Genomic DNA, 16,784 nt, shown 5'->3' on the forward strand with positions numbered 1-16,784 from the left:
ATCATCTTCTGCTCTTATTTTCTTTAACATATAATATGCATTGAATTTAGTTCAACTATCATATATAGTTCAACTAACATTTTGAGAGATTATGTCAAAAAAACTAACAGTTAAAAGAGTCCAATACCCGTGACCGTGAGCTTAGCTCAGTTGACAACAACATTGCACTATACGTGCAAGAGTCGGGGTTCGAACCACGAACACTCCATTTATTTACTAGCAAAAAAAACTATAAATGTATGAATGTATCTATTAATTAGTAGAAAAGTGATTAAAATCAATGAGAAATTTTGTATCTCAAATATGCTTATAATTAGGGGCAGCCTTCCATAACCATGAGCAGGAAACAAGTCAACAACTCTAAATGTGTGTTTGGTTCTTATTCAAAAATTAAATCATACACTACATGTGGTGTTCAAGTCAATTTTTAAACACATCTCTCTATAATACATTTTTAAAATCAATTTTGACTCATTCAAACATTAAATCATACACTACATGTGATCAAGCAAGAGCGAATAAAGGTTCCACTTAAACACATCTCTTTATTGTGATGCAAGTAGAACAATTAATCACACCGTTAATTAGAACTTGCTTCCAATTAATAAATACTTATAGACCTTGAGATTAATTCAAAAGGAACCCCTCAAATCGATCGTCAACATTATGTTTACACAGGACTTTGCACAAACACTTGGTTTGCATGATTAACGAATTTTAACGCGTAAATATAAAAAAAACACCTTCCATACATATCGAATAAAATTGATATTCTCAGATCAAAGAAACAATTACAATAGCATGAAAAGTTACTGTTTAGTACATTCAAAAAACATGTCATGAAGCCTCTGATTTTCGATACGATTTCAACAAGTTGATACGGTTAAAGTTCAGACATTTGTTTCAATAATATCAGAATGACATTGTTTAACATAATAAGCATCACAAAACAATTTATAATAATTACTAATAGATTACTAGACTAGTAACATATAAAGCCCAATCCTAAAAACCTAATAATACTATTATCTAACGGATACAAAAAAAAAAAAAGTACTTACAAAATGACGGACCATCACTTGGTGATAGCATAAACAGCGTAGATGATTCCAGGAATATAGCCAAAAAGTGTGAGAACCAAACAGATCCAGAACTCAACCTGTATATTCATAACAACACAAAACAATTAAGCATGAAAAATTATTACTGGTAGAGAGAAATCAAGAAAAAGGAAGAAGATCGAGGGTTTGGTTTAGTTACGTTGCAACCAAACTTGAGGAAGACACCAAGAGGTGGAAGGATGATGGCAAGGAGGATGTCGATGCAGTTAGCTGTACCTTCGTCAGCCATTTTCTTCTTTTTGAGTTTAAAATTGAAATTGAAAAGAAAGAAACTGCTATGATAATTTTGCACACTGTGATGAGTGAAGTCAATGTGATGCGAATAAAACCACGAAGAAGCGGTTGTATTTATAGGACGCGGAGTGGGACCGTGTAACCAACGTTTCCATTTGCACTTTTTAAGGACAACGCGGATTCTATACGGGTCGGTGCAAGAGAATAAAAAATTTGTAAATGACAATTTTGCCCTGTCATAATATTCTTACGCTCTAAGAATACTTGATTGGATCGTAATTGAAGTCCAATTAACCTTTGAAGGAAAAGGCCCAAAGACTACTTGATTGGACCGTAATTCATAAATCTAGAAGTTCAATTAGTCGATGTTTTCTCTTCCCACCCCTCATAAATCTTTTATCCCCCAGAATTTCTAATTTTGCGCTTGAAAAAACTTTGGTTCGTAGAAAACGAAGTTTTTTTTTGCCTTTAAAACAAATTTCGGTTTCTAAAAACCGAAATTTACTCTGAATTTGCACTAGTAAAAATTCGGTTTCTGCGAACCGAATTTTTCTGCAAGGGCAAAATTGGAATATTGGGGGTATAAAAGATTCACGGGAGGTGGGGAGAGAAAATTTGAAGGAAAAGATATCCATAGAAAGGGGAAAGCCTTCATTCTTTTATGAAAGGGCAAAATTGTTTATATCCATAGAAAATTGGAAATGGAGAGGATCTTAACTCCACAAGTTCGTAGTTAACCGAGAACTAACGGTGTTAAATGGAGGGGAGGTATTTGTTGTTTTAAATAAAAATTAAGGGAGGTCAGTGTTTAGTTAAAAAATAGAGGGGGTGTCAGTGCTATTTAAGATGACCTTAGGGGAGGTGAATGTAATTTTTCCTTTTATTTATTTATTAAAGGGTCACTCCTTATATTTGCACATGGCCTCCAAAAACTCAAGGCCAACCTTGTATATATATATATATATATTTTATATGCTTAGCAAATGCTCCAGTAAAACTGTTTACAATGACCTTTTTTAATTACTCGAAATCAATGAAGGTCTTTCAATTTGAAAATAGATCTCATATAAAATGGTAAGAGCCACGATGAGGTTTACACTTTTACTAAATTGAAAAAATGTGTTAGACAATATTGAAAGAAGAGTTTGGAGACATTTTCATAACAACTTAATTGATCTGAACGCGGTTTTACTTATTACTCCCTCTCTTTTTTTGTAAGTGTTCAGTTAAAATGATAACACCACATTTTTATACCTTATCTTCCTATTATACTCTCATCTTAATTCATCAATAAATTTCTATTTTTTTAAATCTTCAATGAACCATTATTGTTGGTAACAAATATGTTTAAATTTGAATATAACAAGAAAGTAACAAACTTTCCTATCATAAAAAAAAACTTTGTTTAAAAAAAATTTAGTTTTTCAAATATATATATATATATATATATATATATAAAATTATTGAAAAAGATAATAATTATTGACAAAAGGTATAATTGACAAATCGTATCCTTAAAACACAAACTGGACAGTTAATTATAGAACCGCTAAATATGATAAAATTGAACACTTATAAAAAACAGAGGGAGTAACAAATTGTATCCTTAAAACACAAACTACACAGTTAATTAGAAAGGCTAAATATGATAAAACTGGACACTTATAAAAAACGGAGGGAGTAACTCTTTTGGACACATGCAGTGAAGATATATTTTCTACGGTTTATTCTTCCACAATTTTCACATTATTTTACATTACATCCGTCCGATCTAAAATGTATGGTTAAAATTGATTTAAGTGATTTTACAACTGAATTGATCTACGATGTCTAATCTACAATCAACGGCCAAGAATCAAAATTGTGAGAAAACAATGTGAAAAACTATGGCAGTAAATCTGCGTCACACATGAAGTCTAACCGATTAAACAGGTATGATAATTTTGCGTTTCCTTTGTTTTTCCATCTTGATTATAAACTAATTTTTCCTTGTTCATTAAAATAACTAGTAGTAAGGAAACGGGATATAGACATATAGTATGGATTAATCATCTCAATCTCAAAAAAAAATAAATAATAATAATTAGTCGACATTTTATTAATCTATTTACGTTCTATCTCACTATCAATAAAAGAGGGGTCTTGTGAAACACGTTACATTCATGATTACACCTTTTCATTTTGATATGTATTTGGTCTTCTGCCGACATCTTTTCATTTGTATAACTATTATTTATTTATTTATATAAGATCACTCTTTTAACATTTTGTGTATAATGATAAATACTAATAGAAGTGGTTCAAGATTTAACATTGAACAAATATCTAAATGAATCTATTAAAGTCAAAGGATGATAGATGAACAACATTATTGAGATGAACTACCATTTCTAGAGTTCACAAGACTCACACACTTTGATTCCACACAAGACAAAAACTTAGGTTAAAAATAGAGAAAAAAAAAAAAAAGGAATATTGACACTCAAAGTACCCTAAAAAAGAATAACTTTTGTTTTGTCCATCACTAAACAATTTTACAGTACAAAGAAACCAATAACTGAATGAATGACGCCCCCTGACAACTATTCACGATCCACCTGTCAAAAAATAAAAACGTTGAATATTTTCACTGTCAGTAGAAGAAAAAACTTAACAAAACATAAAGCATCTGCATCACAAGCAGACAGCATATTATGCTAATAATGGGTGAATGAAAACCACGCACATCTTCTTCCTTTTATATTTGCTTCGTTGTCCAAATTATGAAAATTATGCTTTCTTAAGAATCATTTGCTTTCTTAAGCATCAAAAGTACTAGTAGTAGTGAATTTAATTTGTGAACAATTTTTTTGCCTCAAAAGATTATTCCTTATAATTAGAACGGAAAGATCAGTATATCTTTTCATTCAGTTGAAAAATTAAAATTTAAAAATCGATTAAAGTTTACGCCTCTAAAATTAATTTTAATTCATCTATTAGAGCATCTCCAATAAGGGTATCCAAGAGAGTTTCATAACTAATGATACGGTAACTTAATTTTTTTATCATTGGAGTTCCATGACGTGGCACAGAGGGTATCAAAATTGATGATACCGGTACCACATCATCAATTTAATGTTATTATTATTATTTTTAATTTTGGTATATAAATTCAATTTAACAGCTTTCACATATGTCAAAACATTACGTTTGTCATTAATGTATGATACTCAAAAAGTAGTATCACCATTGAAGTAAAATCTGTATGAGTTACATAAATATTACATGACATTGTAGGGATCACTTGTTAATAATGTATGATACCCAAAGTGGTATCACCATTGGAGAAGCTCTTAGTTAAAAAATAGATTAAAGTTTCACTTAAAATCGTGTTATGTACGAGTTTTTACTAGTTCTTGTAATATCAAAGGACTTCCGTGTGATTTATGAACAATCAAATCCTTAGTAATAAAAAAAAATTGAAAATTCTAATAGTACTATAATTTAACAACTGTAATATTATGGAAAGTTAGTGTTTGGTGCATAAAATAAAAAGCAAGACACGAGCCTCATATTATAATTTTAGAAAAAAGAAAAATCCAAACTAGTAAGAAAAAAGTCCAAAAAACAAAAAATAGTAGTAACTTACAAAAGCTAAATTGAGGGGGTGTAGATAGAAGATGATGGATCACTTAGTGATAGCGTATATAGCATAGATGATTCCAGGAAGATAGCCCAAAATGGTTAGAATCAAACAGATCCAGAACTCCACCTATATTTATAACACAAAACCACCAAAAAATATTAATTAAGCATGAAAAAAGTTACAACAAGAAACCAACAAAAGCATAGATATAATTAAGGGTGAGGGTTTTAATTATTTGTTTAGTACCTTGCAGCCAAACCTGAGGAAGACACCAAGAGGTGGAAGGATGATGGCAAGAATGATGTCGACGCAGGTAGCTGTACCCATTTTCTTCTTTTTAGTACAAATTCAGTTTACACGGTAAAGACTAAAGAAAGTATGTGTGATGGGATGAGATAAAGACGAGGGAAGGGGTGATTCCATTTATAGGACATGGAGAAGTGGAGACGTGGACCATTTGAAAAAAACGTTTCCATTTTTTATTATTTTTTTGGGACCACGTGGCTCCTATTTATGTTGCTAACAAATCCAACTAATTATCAAATTATTATTAATAGTAAATTAGGATATATATTGTAGGATATATCATCATTTTGTCAAAATAATTATGTCACGATAATGTAATTCTTTTTCTTAGAATTGTTTTTTTAACCTATAGTGAATAATGTCGATATCGATAGGTTGGACGTCGAATTTAAACTCAATATCTCACGGTGTATATAGGCAGTGGCGGAGCTAGCCCGAAAAATTGGGGCGGGCCGCTACAAATATAAATCGAACATGCAAAAGAAATTACTAAAAAAAAGATATATCATATCGAAAGTTTGTCTAGTATGCATATCTCAAAAGTAGTCAAAAGGTGGACCATTAACATGTTTATTAAATAAATTTTAAATTTCATACTTTTTAATTAGTTTTTGTATTTATGTTTATAATATTATATGCATCTGTCTAACAAAAATTTAAATTTTTTTAACAAAAAATTGATCAAACATGAATTTTTATGCACAAACTCTATTTTAAATAAAAATTTGAGTACTTTTTTCTCCAAAAAAATATACTTGAATACTTCGACAAAATAAATTACACATTTTAAGACATCTATAAATTATTAAACAATAAAACATTAGAAGGGATGCTTAAAAAAATAAATTAAAAAGTATATTTGAATTCTGGGACGTAAAACTAGCGGGGGTTTTAAACCCACGCAAACTGAAAACATGTTAAAGAATACTGAATTGTATGGTTTGAAACCCCCGCGAAATAAAATTTAACAAACTACACAGACTATGTAGCGGGGGTTTATAACCGCCGCTAAATAGTATACCTATGAAAAAAAATTAAAAATTCTGGGGCGGGCCATGGCCCTGTCCAGCCCATGAAGGGCTCCGCCCCTGTATATAGGCTTGGTGATAACTTTCGCATTGTCTAAATAGTAATATTATTAAACGAAATGTATTTTAAGGTTTTAATAATAATATGTTTTTTTTAAAAAAAAAATCATTTAGAATGTGATACACGAACTTTTAAAAAAAGTAGGGACTAAAATTGGAAACTGAAAATTTAGAGAAACTAAAGTTTGAAGAAATTTTTTACGGGAATTAAAAATGAAATTTGATATATTTAGAGGGACAAAAAATATACCCTAAAATTTTAGTTGAGTAATGCGTTCAAATATCATCACTATGTAAATCCCTTTAATCACATCCGGAACTATCCCGCTAAGGATTGGTCATTCATTATATTCTTCGAGAGGAAAACTCATGTGCATACATTCTTGCTAAGATGGGAGCTACTAGTTCAGATAAGTTGGTTACATTCAATGAACCACCACCATATTTATCATCTACTTTATTAGGTTATTCTCTAGGTGTGTCCTTTGCAAGGACTTAGATTTTTTTTTTTAATCTATCTCTTTTTTTCTCATGTTACCAAAAAAAATTAGGTTCATCCATGATTGTGAAATTTGTGATGATATTTATGTTGATAGTTGATAATTGATGACTTACTTTATGTGAGATATATTTTTTTTTTTTACAAAACTTTATGTGAGATACTTAGGCCCTTAATAATTGGATTATTTACTGTTAATATGGTGGTCAATTTTAATTCGAGTCAATATAAAAGTATATTATTAAGTAAGTGAGTCAAACACACTATGTGCTATGTTTTGTGGATTTCATGTGTTTTTGATGTGCAAAGTATAGCCTTGTGATGATTGGTGTCGTGACAGTCTTGCAAGAGCCTAATTGCAAAGGCTTTTGTGCCTTCATATTAGTCAGAAGTTTGTGAAATATATAAATGAGAATGACATGATAGTGACTGAAAATGATCATACGCAAGTTTAAGGAGTGTATGATGAAGAAAGTGATGAGGAGCCACTTGAAACTAGTACAAAATTAGTTAACAATAGCCGGTTGATGCAACATTGTGCAAACAAATTGTAGGATCACTCAAATATTTGTGTCACACCATGCCTGATATTACATATGGTGTAGGTTCAATCAGTAGATTCATGGACAAACCTATAACATCTCAATTAATATATAGCTGCCAAAAGAATATTGAAATATGTGAAGGGAACTGAAGGACTTGGAATACTGTATGGAACTAATCAGTACAAGCTAGAACCTGAAATGTATGGCTACTCTGACTCAAATTGGAGTGGTGCCATAAATGACAAGAAGAGTACACTGCAGCTTATGTGTTTATGTCTATGGTAATGCATCATTTTCATGTTGTTCAAAGAAGGAATCAGTGGTGGCACTATATTATCATGTGAGGCTAAGTACATAAATGCATCAATGGCAGCTTGCCAAGATCAATGGTTAGGAATTAAGCTTTATAGAAGATGAGAAAGTGAGATTGCTATTGGATAGCAAATCAACAAGTGATCAAGCAAAACACCTCATTGCTCATGGAAGTAGTATGCATATAGAAACCAAATATAATTTTCTGAGAGATCAAGTGAACCATATATGATTAACCGTATCTGCAACAATGCAAGACAGAATTGCAACTTGCAAATTTGTTAACAAAGGCATTGAAGACAACAAGTTCATTTGAAGACTTGAAGAGGAGATTGAGAATGAATAATTCCGCAACTAATTGATCGGAAGGTCCCCCTCGAGGACCTTCCGCAACTAATTGATGATAAGGTAAGGATTAAGGAGGTGTATTAGTTAATGTATTTTTTTATTAGTTTTGATGTTCAAGACTTGCTATGCAAGTAACATGTCTTGTAGTTAGAAAGTTAGTTATACTAAGTAATTAGGAGGTAGTTAGGTGGTTACAACTAGTTAAACACACTCTCTAGTCTCTAACACACATTGAATATGGATACAATCAACAAACACATTCTGACTCTTTAACATTGAATATATTTAATGAATATAATATTAAAGTCAAGACTCAAGATACATGAACAAGATTATTGAGACGAGAACTAGTAGTACTACAGTCTACAGTTCAATTCCACTACACAAGCTTCACACTTACATTTCCAAACAAGACAATAGAGCAAAAAGAGAAAAGGAATATTGACACAGAAATATGCTATAGTAGTATACAACAAAAATCACTTTTGTCCAATCCATCACTGAACAATTTTACACTAAACCAATGTTATCTTGAATTGAAATACATGAATTACGCCTCTGAAAACTACTCCATTCATGATCCACCTGCCAACAATAATTGAAGTAAAAGGAAACTTAATTAACAAAACAAAACGTAAGGTAAAGCATCACAATTACTAGCAAGCAGACAGCATATAATGATTTGCCCAAAATGCCAAATGAATGTAACCCACTCATCTCCTTCCTTTTTTATATTTCATTCTAATTCTATCTCCTTTATGTATGAATGCATTTAATTTTTATTTTTTATCTTTCCAAATACATTATATTGGTAGTATTAATCGATCTATTTTAAAATCATAGAGATTAATTATTATGCATCGACATTATAAACTATTTTTATACATGCATTTAATTAAATTAGATTATAATGTCATTTTTATAAGTTTGTTCTTGAAATATCTCAAAAAACGTCTGCATGACATGATTTAATTGGATGCATGTATAAAAAAATTGTATACAAATTAAATCCAAAATTATATATTTAATGGTTTTTTGATCGGATACATTGGTAAAAAAAAAGTGATTAGTTTTTAATAGTAAATCTATTTCTTATAGTACTATTTTATAAAAAAAAAATATTAAAAGTTTTCATGAGAATATAAAGAAAAAAAATCTAAAAAAAGAAGTTAAACTCCAAAAAATTAGTTTTTTTTTTTTATGTTGGTAAATTAAATAAAAATATCTTCTAATTTTCTTTAAATCTTTAAAAATTAAATAGATTTACAGATGAGATTAATACAATAGAAATCCCTTTCATAATCCCAATTCAATCGTATAAAAACCCATTTACAGCTAGGATCTAAGAAATATCAGGATGTTAAAATGAAAAATTAGTGTTCAATTACCAATTAGTGCATAAAAACATGACATAAACCTAATTTAATTCAATTTTTGAAGCATAATCACAGCATTAAAAAAAAAAAAAAAGAACAAGTAGAGAGAAAAAAGGGTACTTACAAAAGGTAAATTGAGGGGTGATGATGGATCACTTGGTGATAATATAGATAGCATAGATAATTCCAGGAAGATATCCAAAAAGGGTAAGCACCAAACAGATCCAGAACTCAACCTATACAAAATTAATTAATTAATTAAGCATGAAAAAATTACAAAACTAACCCTGAAAAGGGGAAAAAGATAAAGAAGAGGGTGTTTTTACATACTTCACAGCCAAATTTGAGGAAGACACCAAGAGGTGGGAGGAGGATGGCAAGAATGATATCAACAAAAGTAGCTGTTCCCATTTTTTGTTCTTGAGTTCAAATTTGAAAGAAGAAAGAAAGAAAAATGTTACTACAAAAAGACACTTTACTTTATTTTAAGAAGAGGGTGTGAGTGATGTGATACGATAAAGACGAGGGAGGTTGCGGTTAAATTTATAGGACATGGAGCGGATCATCCAACCAACATTTCCATTTTCAGTCACTTTTTGGAACCACGTGGCTTCTTTACGTTGCTAAGGAATTATCCAACTATTATCATCGACTCCAATTCTCTTTTTTTTTTTTTTTTTTTTATATTTAATCGTATGGATTCTCGACATCTAATTTCTAGAAAAAATACTCATAATTTAAAGTTTATCTGCGAAAGATAAATAAAGTTTAGTTGAGAATTGTTTTCAACAAAAATTAAACTCGTAATTTCCATAAGTTTTATTCTTATAGTAGCCTAATGGTTTGAGTCGCATATTATAAATGTCGAGAAGTGAAGTTTCGACTTTTAATTTCAACCCTTTCAATAATGCTCCCTACTGTTCTTTTTATAAGGAACACTTTGAGAAATAAATTTAGTCAATTTTATAAGAAAATTTGAACAATTTTCAAATGTTTTAAATGTTCAATTTCACTTATGTCTTTATTTATTACGAGAGAGAATTTAAAAACAAGTAACTTAGTTAAATAAAGAGTAATTAAATAAGGGTATACATGAAATAAATTTAAATTTATAAGAGTATTAAATGAAAATAATTACATTAAATGTGCTTCTTTGGTCTGTGTAATTATTTCAAAATGTTCCTTATAAAAAAGACTGGAGTACAAGTTCAGAATCTCGTATAAGATGAATTTGAATTTAGATGAATATATTCAACTTAATAATATATATATTAGCATTATTAATTGAGTTAAAATTTATGAGCAAAATTAATTATTTATTTTTATTATATCATAATATAATCATGCTAAATTGATTCAATTTTCTCTTGTGTCAATTTTGGTTGATTAATTTAGTTTCTTCAAAAAAAAATCATACTAAATTGATTTACTTTTTTGGTATTGTTTTTTTACGGAACTTTTCTACTATTGTTAAGAGCTAATTTTATACTTCCTCTGTCCCATTTTATAAGACTCATTTTGACTAATACATTATTCATATATTTTGTTTTGACCATATTTTTCCAAAAGTATATAAACATAAATATAATCATATAAGATATTGTTTGATTTGTTTCGATGAATATTTTTAAAATATCAAATTTTTATAATTTTTACTAATAAAAAATTAAAAATAATCCTAATCAAAATTATACTTTAGCATACGTGCTTTGGTCAATGAGTTATTATATTACTAATATTAAGTGATCTATCCAAAAAATATATATATTAAGCGATGAACTTTAAATTTCAACCGTTAAGAGCTAATTAATTAATTTGACACGTTCATAAAAACTACTACTACAACGGTTGAATTCTCAACGGTAATGTATAAATGAATAAATAAATTAAACTGGTTCAGTATCTAGTAATAAGAATCTATCTGTATAGGCTACTTGCAGTCATAAATGAATATTTCTATATATGAAAACTTGCGACTAAGAAGCGATGATAATGGGACCAAAAGGAAGAGAGAAGCTAAATAACGAGTAGTTACAATTGCGTAAAAAAAAAAAAAATTCATGTTAACCGATGCCCCAAGACATTTGTCAGGTGTGAGTCATTCAATTCTTTATCCTTCCTCAAGTGATTTTTTTTTTCATCCAAACACATGCACCACCGTTGTGGCATTCAACGGGACACGCCGTCTGACCACCTTTTATCAGAAAGACTTTCGATACAATGAGCCGGTTAAACCCTTCGTCAAATCATCGACCAGGTGGGGGAGCAGAAGTGGATAAGTTAAAGAAAATAAGTATTTTGTGCAATATATTAGAAAACTCTAAAAACAACCAAGACATTGAACTCAGTGGTTAATGAGCTTTTGTTAAGAGAAATTGTTCGGACGAATTCAAATTCAATTCATGATAAGAACAACTTTTTATCAGATTTAATTTATCTTATGATTGAACTCTAAGTTATCTGATCTCGTAAATATCATATGATAAACAAAAATTTCCAAAAGCAAATGGTCCACGATCCACATGATACGTCGGCAATGGGCATATAATGGAAAATAAAAAGGAGAATGTTTAGTAGCTGGCTGGTACACGTGACGGACCCATTTTCTAACATGGAAGGGACGGTTAGCTTAGCTTAACTTAACCACAAAGGATTAAAGGTTGGATAAGAATAAGAAGAAAGAGTATGTGAGAAGATATGTAATTAGGGATTTTGTTAATCAAAATTTAGAGATATAAGAATAAGATGGAATTGAAGGCATGTGCGAGCGTGACCATACCATAAAGACCGTTTTATCGCTGCCGTACGTTGCTTCCTGTCACTGTGGCATCCTACACACATAAATAACACTGTCGCTCACTTCAACCTCAAGCTAAGACAAATTATAATTATTTTTAAAAATATAATTAGTGGTCACTGGTTAATGTTAATATTATATTTTTCTTATTAGAAAAAATTGACAATAGTAAGACTTAACTTTTCTTCAACTTAATGTGAATATTTTTTTTTTTATTACAATAAGTTGTGGATCGAACCCAAACCTGTAAAGTACTACTCAAACCCCTCACCACTAGATCAAACCTAGTGGTTTAATGTGAATACTTTTTCTTTGAATGGCAACTCAATGTGACATGATTCTGTAAAATATATTTTTTACACGGGACAATAAAGTGATGATACTAAGAAGATATTTCTTTCGATATCAAGTATCAGAAACTTCAGTAAAAAAAAATCAGAAATTGTGATATTTTTAAGAAGGTTTTTTAAAAAGTTATGCATATTAATGTTATGCTCCTAAATTTTTAAATATAATTTTTAAGCTTAGAAAAGTTCACACCAAAAATTATTATCGATATTATGAAAAGTCCACACTAAAATTTTTATATACAGATATTTTTATCATTAAAAAAAATAACTTCAAGAATTCTTGCCCTACAGAAAACTTCAAAATAAATAAATGGGTATGGAAAAGCAGGCGTTATCTAATGTGGTACACGTGGGGAGGTGGGTCGCGGCCGACCTGAACATCACATCAACATTATACTGTACAATGTTTTGATTAAGACATCAATTTTATATAATGTGGTGTTACAATATTCTTTTCATTTTTTTAATAAAAAATCATGAAAGAGGTAAAACCCCAAACAAAATGAAACACCTTGCCCATTCTTCCAACACGCTAAGACGTACTTCATTCGGATACAAATATAAGAAAAAAATTATTTACGTGGTGTTTAAGAAATTTGGTTAATCAGAAAAAAAAATTACATACCAGAACACTTTTTTTCAAAGTGTTCCGGTAACCAAATTTTTTTCTTCAGGGTTTTAATTTATATATGAGAAAAAATTCGTACATTCAAAATTAATGTTGGAGTAGATAGACAATTGTTGGGGTAGAAAAAAAATTCCAGAAAATTAAAATTACATAAAAAGACTCACATAATTTAGTCCAAAATTTTAAAGATCGTACTAATAAGTGTCCTAAAGACATTTTTTTAAGAAATTAAAAAAGAAAATAAATAATAAATTTTATATAAGTACAAATTAATTTCTAACTTTTGAAGTGTCGAATACATCCATTTTAAAATAAAATTATTTTTTTGAACTTTTAACAAGTGCTCTTAACATACTAACGACAACACCTGTTAGCATTCCTCAAATTTTAATTATGTGAACAATTTTTTAGAGTATAATAACTTTCAACCAAACACAAATGCTAATTTTTATGACTTCTAGTCAAATAGAGATCTTTTGGACACAATATCAATTTTGTTGACAATAACCAAATATAAACTATCAATAACCAAATTATTTGTCGGTATTTGTTAGAGATTCATTTGAAAGCAACCTACAAAAATTAGAGATTAGTTTAATAGTTTATATCCAAATATTTGTACTCTCTATTATGAAGTCAAAAACACAAAGAAGAGAATGAAAGTGTAGGTGAAAAATCATCTAAAGGCCATAACAAATGCAATTCAATATTTTTACCAGATTCCACAAGGTAAAAAGATGTTAAGATTGACAAAAGGAATATAAACTCGTTGATGGAGAAATTTACGTAAAATCATCTCATTCAAGATTTTTTTATTTTTTTTATAATAATTACAACCAAAATAAGAAGATTGTTAATAATAATATACCTAAATATTTTTATTGAATTTATATTTATAACAATATATCATTAAAATAACATTATAATTTATAATTTATATTTTTGTTTAGAATATGAATTATGATAAAATATTCCTTTTTTGAATCACTAATATATGTCTTTAGGGCACACATTAACTTTTTTTTAAGAATATTTTTGTGTAGTTTTTTTTTTTTAAAGATATAATTTAGAAATATGTTATTGTTTTAGCTCTATTTATAGAGTGGAGAATAACATTTGTAGAATTTTTTTTTACTCAACATATTTTTAGAATTAAACTTCTCCGTATAAAATATATTCTATATAATTCTGCATATACAAAACACCGGAAAAAACTCATCAATCATATTTGCAATGGAAACAGGAGCAATGACAACAGTAGTTCCAGGTATTTCTAATTAATAACATATGATATTTGTTCTTGATTTTTTCCTTTGTATGTTGTTCTTGATTATTTTTTCCTTGGTATGTTGTTCTTGATTATTTTAAATGCATATTTTTGTATGTAATCACTTATTTAATTCCAAATGTTACCTACAAAAGCATAGATTAGCATCATAAACTATTGTGTTTTTTTTTTTGTAGAAAAGAGGGGCAAGCCCCAAAACTATTGTGCTTCTATAAGTGTCTTTTACTTGATAAAAAATAAAGGATTGAATTGTTTTTATTGTAAAACTTTTTTGAGGACCGTAAATACCGAACAAAAACTGAAATTTTAACTATCACAAAACCGCATGATAATTTTTTATTTTAAATACAAGTTGTCTAAAATACTAAATTAATATTTAATTTGTCTATAAAATATTATATAAAACAACAAATTGTTTATCATGTGTTGTTCTTTTGTGCTGTTATGTTTGACACATGCCTTTTGCATAAAACAAATCCTAGCTATATGTTTTTTTTTTAAAAAAATAATTATAAATTATTTGTCTTCATCAACTTACTCAGTTGGTGAGAGACATCACATTGCAGAGGTCAGGGTTTGAACCCGGACACTCCATTTATATATTAGACAGAAAGTATAAATTATTCAATGTTTTTATCACTCTCTTATGTAACCGCAAATTATTCAAATTTGTTTACAATAATTTTATAAATTACTACGAGCACAAAAAATAAAAGATTTTTGTAGCTGAAAAATAATTTGAGCGAAAAAACAAAAAACAAGTTTACCCTTTATCGTAAGACAATTTTGTATATTTTAAAGTGAATCAATATTTGGCCCAAACTCACTTATATTTTTATATATTGTTATAGATTCATCGTTAATATCTACCGCAACATCTCTGTTTATATGCCATAAATTTCTAGACTTGTAAGCGAAAAGAGAAAGAGATTCATTTTTATAGTGAACAAACATTTTTTCTTCTTTTTTTGTTAGTCAACTTTTTTTTTTAAACATAATGCTATTTTTTCTATCACTTATTTATCATATATGGTCATTAATAAATAAATTGAATTGAAAACAGAAAACAAAATTTTCTTATATTTAATTCAATTGTTTAAAAACAATTGAATTAAAAATAATCTTAAAAATATCTTAAAGAGGAATACACCAAGAAATATTTAGAATGTTACACAAGAAAGATCTTAATAATTGTAATAATAATAATAATAATATTTTTCATTGATGCAATTTTTTTTTTGTCTAGTATCAAGCGATAGTCGTAAGGGCTTGCTAATAATCATTGGTGGTTTGCTCTTGGCTTCTGCCATCATCGTCGCGATCTTGGCATGTGTTATCGTCCGTGAAAATCCTAGCCTCCCAACATTTGGAGTTAAATTAGCTACCTTGAATCCTACAATAACATCTTCTAGACTCGTTTTTGAATTGGACATTGTCTTCAATGTTTCGAATAACAACAACTGGCATAAGGCTTTTTACAACACTGTTTCTATTATCCTGATTAATAGCAACATGAATAACCAAACCACTCTTGCCTCCACTTCATTGGAACCTTTTCAAACAAAAGATAGTTACACTGCATACAAAGAAGCTCAACTCAACAACATTGATGTTCCTTTTTCTAATGGAACAACGGTTGACTTTGAGATTGTGTTGTCCAGTAATGTCAAGTTGAAGAGTTTATTAAAAAGTAAGCATAGATCTTTGAATGTTGTTTGTAAGCCTCTTAGCATGTGTTATGATCCACGACCATCAAATTGGGTTTTAGTGCATGGTTTAACATGTGAGTGATTGATGAATTAATAGGAGGGGGTACTTGCCTACTATGACTTATTAATTAGTATTATTTTTTTTTGTTTTCAATTTTAGAATATTCCATTAGTTATTATTACTATTTGTTGTAACTAGTTGAATTTAATTTTGATTTGATTTATTGAAATTAGTTATAATTTGTTCTGCTTTTTTTTTTTTGTTGATTTATATTTTTTATATCTGAACATTTTCAGATATTAATTATATTTCTTTCTTACTATCCAAAATTCGTGAGTGTTAAAATATTGTGTGTGTTTTTTTTCTTTTTTGCTGAAGTGCACATTTGACTCTTTGAGAAAATAAGATATGAAGACTATTATGATTTAATTCAATTGTTTAATTTCAATACAAGCGTTAAAAATAAAACTCACAACGTGTGTTTGATTTGCTTAAAAACATTGGACCGGATAATTTTTGTTGTACCTGTTTAATTTGAAACTGGTTATGAGACTGAC

The 16,784-nt window shown here is 29.0% G+C and overlaps 2 protein-coding genes across 2 annotated transcripts; both read right to left on the minus strand.

Annotated features, from left to right (window-relative positions):
* Nucleotides 1-3,668: 3,668 nt before the first annotated feature.
* On the minus strand, nucleotides 3,669-5,388 carry LOC123891009 (hydrophobic protein RCI2A-like). The gene is made up of 3 exons (XM_045940785.1): nucleotides 5,227-5,388; nucleotides 4,984-5,106; nucleotides 3,669-3,952 (listed from the first exon to the last, which is right to left on the minus strand). Exons 1-2 carry the CDS (start codon nucleotides 5,305-5,307, stop codon nucleotides 5,023-5,025), a joined length of 165 nt encoding a protein of 54 aa, XP_045796741.1. The 5' UTR covers nucleotides 5,308-5,388; the 3' UTR covers nucleotides 3,669-3,952; nucleotides 4,984-5,022.
* A 2,952-nt stretch (nucleotides 5,389-8,340) lies between these two features.
* LOC123891010 (hydrophobic protein RCI2B) lies at nucleotides 8,341-9,981 on the minus strand. Its single transcript, XM_045940787.1, has 3 exons — nucleotides 9,785-9,981; nucleotides 9,579-9,690; nucleotides 8,341-8,663 (listed from the first exon to the last, which is right to left on the minus strand). Exons 1-2 carry the CDS (start codon nucleotides 9,863-9,865, stop codon nucleotides 9,607-9,609), a joined length of 165 nt encoding a protein of 54 aa, XP_045796743.1. The 5' UTR covers nucleotides 9,866-9,981; the 3' UTR covers nucleotides 8,341-8,663; nucleotides 9,579-9,606.
* Between the last annotated feature and the right edge of the window lie 6,803 nt (nucleotides 9,982-16,784).

Source organism: Trifolium pratense, linkage group LG6 (genome assembly GCF_020283565.1).
Source record: "Trifolium pratense cultivar HEN17-A07 linkage group LG6, ARS_RC_1.1, whole genome shotgun sequence".
Lineage (NCBI taxonomy): Eukaryota > Viridiplantae > Streptophyta > Magnoliopsida > Fabales > Fabaceae > Trifolium > Trifolium pratense.

Excerpts from the sequence above, each read along its gene's own strand:
- LOC123891009 (XM_045940785.1), bottom strand. The coding sequence starts at position 5,307 with ATGGGTACAGCTACCTGCGTCGACATCATTCTTGCCATCATCCTTCCA. Across the intron at positions 5,107-5,226 it reads TCCTCAGGTTTGGCTGCAAG|GTGGAGTTCTGGATCTGTTT; the intron begins GTACTAAACAAA and ends TTATAAATATAG.
- LOC123891010 (XM_045940787.1), bottom strand. The coding sequence starts at position 9,865 with ATGGGAACAGCTACTTTTGTTGATATCATTCTTGCCATCCTCCTCCCA. Across the intron at positions 9,691-9,784 it reads TCCTCAAATTTGGCTGTGAA|GTTGAGTTCTGGATCTGTTT; the intron begins GTATGTAAAAAC and ends AATTTTGTATAG.